The sequence below is a fragment of the Alosa sapidissima genome, chromosome 11 (genome assembly GCF_018492685.1).
Source record: "Alosa sapidissima isolate fAloSap1 chromosome 11, fAloSap1.pri, whole genome shotgun sequence".
Taxonomy (NCBI): Eukaryota; Metazoa; Chordata; class Actinopteri; order Clupeiformes; family Clupeidae; genus Alosa; species Alosa sapidissima.
In genome coordinates, this window is record NC_055967.1 from 25413631 (window position 1) to 25418987 (window position 5357).

Below are 5357 nucleotides of genomic sequence, written 5' to 3' on the forward strand. Positions count from 1 at the left end.
TGGGAGAGAGAGGGGGGGAAGAGAGCGATGAGAGAGGTAGAGAAAGTTGGGAAAAAGAGAGGGAGAGAGGAGAGAGACGTTTGACAGATGATGATGATGCCCCTGAGAGAGAGATGCGTTTTGGCAAGACTACAGTGCAGCCTCTGGTCTCATGGATCATTACACAAAAGCCTTTTGGTTAAAGTCGGGGAGGGGGGTGTATGTGGGGTGGGGTTTAAGAAGGTGTTGGAAGAACTCCCAGCCCCACGCACATGTGTGTGTGTGTGTCTGTCTGTGTGTGTGTGTGTGTGTGTGTGTGTCTGAGTGTGTCTGTACCACTGCTGTAGACGAGGAGCAGGACCTGGTGGAGGCTCTCCTGGGCGACTCAATGCTCAGATTGTCAATTTAGTTTCCTTTGAGGGTTTTTCCAAACACACACACACACACACACACACACACACACATACTCCTTTACTAAGTTATGAGTGCACACACACACACACGCTCATACACCCAGACACACACTTCATTGGCATTTTTCTATTGTCTCCTCAGAACTCTTCCCCAGAAGCGACTGAAGCAGAGGTAAGTTAAGCCCACCACTGCACGTCCAGGGCTTTCCAGACTTGTCACTCTCTTACTTCAGTGCTGCTGACCATCCCTCGCTCTGTCAGTTCAGTTCAGTTCAATTCAATTCAATTATTAGCATGACTTAAAGCAGTGATACGGAGCCTCCTCTCACTAATCGCTTTCAGACATATGTGTAAGACCGGAGGTTCTGCCGATGTTAAACGGTGGGGCCGTATATCTGAACGACATAAACGGTCATATGGAAGTCCGAATTTAGCCGGTTGTTCTACTACTCCCCCCCTAGTATTTCCTCCGGACATTATGTAAATGTGCTGTGTCTGAACGACGCGTAGAACATGCGGTTAAAATTCACACCTAGTGAGAGGGCGTGTTGGTGACGTTTCTTTTGTGCGTCCATGTGGTTAGATCTGACTTAAATGCCATTGTTATGATGGAGTGGCATAGTGCTGTCCAGAAAATCTCCGACCTGGAAAGATGCAGACATCACGGAGCTACTGTCCATGAGGGCATACAACATTTTGATAGAACACATGAAGGGAACGGCACGTTGTAGCCTACAACTGCATGGCAAGGCCAAACGAATTCAAAAGACTGTGCGAGATAAGCAGAAGGCGCTGAAAAGGCAGTAGCCTAAAGCGACGTCGTTGACGACAATAACAGGAGTATTTAATAAATTGTTAGCCAACACGGTTTTCTGTTCATTGATAGCCTCCTCATGACCTGCTGAGCTCGCAGATATTTGTTGAGCATATACTGTATGCATAGAGAAAATGAAAACGAAGAAAACCCAACTTTGTTCCAAGCTCCTTACGTAAATGCAATAGACACATGGGGAGAGGATGCTTTTGGAAAAAATAAACCATGAAAAAACGAACAACTTCACTGTTATGTTAGTATTTTGTTTGTTGCTTAAAAACGTTGTATGATGGCCTTGAAGTCTTGAGTTAGCCTGCTGAATTGGCTGGTAGCCTACCATAAAGTTTGTGCATGCTCTCTCTCTCCAACGCAAACCAGATTTGGGGTTCTATAGCCAAGTAATTCTGGTAGGCTACATAACGTTGAAAACAGATAAATGTGTTTATTCGAAGCACACATAAAAATACTTTAGGTCAATTTCAAGTGCGCACGTGACTAGCCTACTCAGCCTACGCACAATAGATTTCTCTTCTTTAGCCTACATAATGCATAGGCTACACTTTGTAAACAAAAAGCAGCTGTGACAGGCAGCGGCCGCATATATTCTGCGTCATGTCTCGCATCTTGTGAACTCTACAAGCCCCCACCCCTCACTCGACAACCACACAGAGATTCTGTTATGTGCGTGTATGTCGTTCACACATACGTCCATATAAAGTCAGTATAAGGCCCGCAGGTTAGCATCATATCTGAATCATCAGACGGGTAGGACCTCCGTTTGACAAACCTCCGCATATACTCTGGAGGTTATATCTGAAAGCGCTTACTGTCACACACAACCACACTTATAGGGACATGTTTTCTAAAGGGACATGTGTAACGGATGCTAGCTTAGCTTAGCTGTGCGTGTGGAATGTTGGTAAACCTCACTCTGCCTCAAGAGTGCTGCTGGCATGAAAGCTAGTAGCCAGCCATGCCGACTCCCGACCCGAGGTGCTGCTGTTTCGCTGTTTCGCGGGTTCGAGTCTGGGCGTGTGCAGGTTACACATGTACACACAACGCAGGTTACACATGTACACACACACACACACAACCACACTTATAGGGACATGTTCTCTAAAGACACATGTACCGTACACACACACACACACACAGCCACACTTATAGGGACACGTTTTCTAAAGATTTGCTTATCAGAATAGTGCAGGACATCATGCCACTGGTGCTGTGTAATTATCTGGCCAGGCCAGTATAAACATTATGAAATGTATTGTGCATGTGGTCAGAAAACAGCACCAGAGGACAAAATGCCACACTATCACTACTTAAATATAAATACATAATATTAATTCAGAAATATAAACTAGTGTTTACAGTTCAATATAAAATATTGACATGAAGTTAATGAAACAAGGCCTGTGTAGTAGATAAAATTATAGAAAAAATGCACCATGGTTAATTGCAGAATATATTTGATGATTTTAATCGTCACACAAAATCATATAAAAATTATATTGTTAAATGTCAAGTCACTTTATTTATATAGCACATTTAAAAACAACAGAAGTTGATCCAAAGTGTTTGACAAGTAAGGCAGAGAGGTACATTGACTGTACACAAATATTGAAGTGGAGCCCAGAGTTATGACATAAAAGATAAAAACAACGTGAAATATAAAATTCAAGATGAAAGATAAACATATGAATTCAAGTAAAATAAGGATAAGAATATTCAAATAAATAACAATAATAAAACAAAGTAAAGCATAACAACATAAGAAATACTAAAATGCAGTTCAGAAAAATGAATAAAAAGGATAGAAGAGCAGAATATTATCATATAATAATCATCTGCAATTACAATAGCTTTGTATAGCAGTCAATATTTAAGGAATAATGCAGGTCTAGCACCGGTCCTTCCTTATTAATGGGTAGAGTTTGTATTTTGTTTAGTTTGTACATGGAATTACATATTTTGTCTACAGTTTGTACATGGAATTTTGTATTTTGTGTTGAGGTTGTATATAGAATGTCACTGTTGAAGGTATGATACAGGGTGCAGGTAAAGCTGAAGGCCTCCTTTCTTTCCAGGATGCTTCTCTAGCCAGAGGAAGATGCTGCATCAGCTCACCGCAGCCCTTAAGTATACCGGGTGTGGAAGAGCTTCTTCTCTCCGCGTCTCCATCGCCGTATCTATCTTCTCAAACACACATTATTTTGGTTAAACACATTTGGTTAAACACATTGTCCAGATGTCCAGAATATGAAAAGTCAGAATTTTTATAACAATTATAATATTTTTTGTCTTCTTTGGTACTTCAGTACTTTCTTCAATATGTGTGTGATCCAGTGGTTGTGTTTTATGAAAGCATGTATGAATGTGTTGTTGCTCATGAACATTTAAAAAATGTATTGTTTAATTTATTTTTCTAACTTGGACTTTGTCATTTCTAAATGATGTTAACTTTCATTTTGATCCGAGAGCTGCTCAAAATAGATCATAAGGGCTTGTTAGAAGCCATAGCACAAGTCCGGGGCTCTCAGAGGAACCTTGATGGTTCTCCACATGGTTGTGGTGGTGGTGGCAGTAGGGGTGATGACAATAGTGACATACAGATTCTTACAGTCAGTGACATGGTCGTAAAAGATTGCAGGTTAATGTACCTGTGTTAAAACAAGGCTGACGGCATCTGTCTTGAAACACTGTCTTGTCTGATGTGCCCAACAGGGAGATTGAGAAGATCTGAGGAGGGGTAATGGCATCATGTAGCTGTGCTTGAAAGTATGCCAGTCGGCTTTCACTGAAAGTTTAAATATGTGTGATATACTTTGTACAGAAGAAAGACAGAATGTTTAATCTAAATGTTAATGCCTACAGACAGCAAAGCTGCCTTAATGTATGTCGCAGCAGTTGGTGTGAAATCTCTCATCTCACCACACTGATCTGTTATCAAGCAAAGGTGAAAAACAACATAGATGAACCTATATGCTATGAATATTTACATCTTATATTTATGATGAAAATTGCAATAACAATGCTACATAAATAATGATGAAGAAAATGTTTTGCTAACAAATTCTCTCTTTATACATACTATTAACGGCTGAACTGGAATGGATGTAAACGCCCATTTTGAATTTGTTTTGGTCAAGGAGAAGTACCCACTTTCAGTATTCCAGATATCTTGACAACATTAACATTCTTATACACAGAGAGGGGGTGTCTTACTACTGATGTAAAATATGAGATTAGAGGTTTTTCACCGGCAACGATATGTTGGTTTCCCAAAACCGAATATCTGTGACCTTTTAAGAAAGTTTGTTCCTCTTTTCAGTCAAAAGGCATATGGCTTCACTGTGCATTAAATGCACCAAAGGGAACCATGTTTAAGATCTGTAAGAAGATTAGTACCCACTGTGGTTCCAATGAGTTGGAATAAAAATGGATGAGTCAAGTATTACAGCCTTGTGTTTTTGTGTGTGTGTGTGTGTGTGTGTGAGAACTATGCTCTGGCCAATGTGCTTTCCATCATCAAGTTTGTGAAACGTGGCTGTGAAGCAGTCAAAGAGCACTATCCAGTTTATACACCAAGCAGAGAGAGCGAGAGAGAGAGCACAATGCTAATTGCCCAGTTTTCCACGGAAGCCAACGGCATGTGTGTAAAAGCCGCACTTCCTCCCCCACCAGCGCAGGAGTGTCCAGCACAGGCAGTGGGCATCTGGCAGCGCTCGGCCGACAGATCCCTAATCATCCCATGAAGGAGACAGTGCAGCGCTGCCAGCAGAGCCCTCACTCTCAGCTGCTACGTGCTAATCCTCCTGAAAACACTCTGCCTAGAAAACAGGCTGCCAACTCCTTTGCCCTTCCAAAATATGGGTAGGAAAGAAAAGTTTTTAAAACGCATTAAAGGGTTTCAAGAGTTCTGAAGGAGGTGAGATGTTCTACATTATACAATGACTTGTACATCACTCACAGTTGACTTTGCTTTGTCTTTACATGTTGATGCATAATTAAGTGATGGGATTTGTTAGATGATGTCAGTGATGTTCTTGGCAAGCTTTGCATTTGCTGCTATATTAGCTCTTAGCTATTAGGTCACGTAACAGGAGGTTTGTTTTGAGTTTTTGGGGGATGTGTCGTCCAAATCCTTC

At 41.3% G+C, this 5357-nt stretch overlaps 1 protein-coding gene across 1 annotated transcript in view; it reads left to right on the top strand.

Moving 5' to 3' along the window:
• LOC121724286 (zinc finger protein aebp2-like) overlaps positions 1 to 4663 on the top strand; it is a 34309-nt gene extending 29646 nt beyond the window's left edge. The window contains exons 8-9 of the mRNA XM_042110735.1: positions 535 to 564; positions 3297 to 4663. Of these exons, the coding sequence (XP_041966669.1) occupies positions 535 to 564; positions 3297 to 3309 (43 nt within the window). The 3' untranslated portion in view covers positions 3310 to 4663. The remainder of the gene's footprint in view (positions 1 to 534; positions 565 to 3296) is intronic.
• The last annotated feature ends 694 nt before the right edge of the window (positions 4664 to 5357 follow it).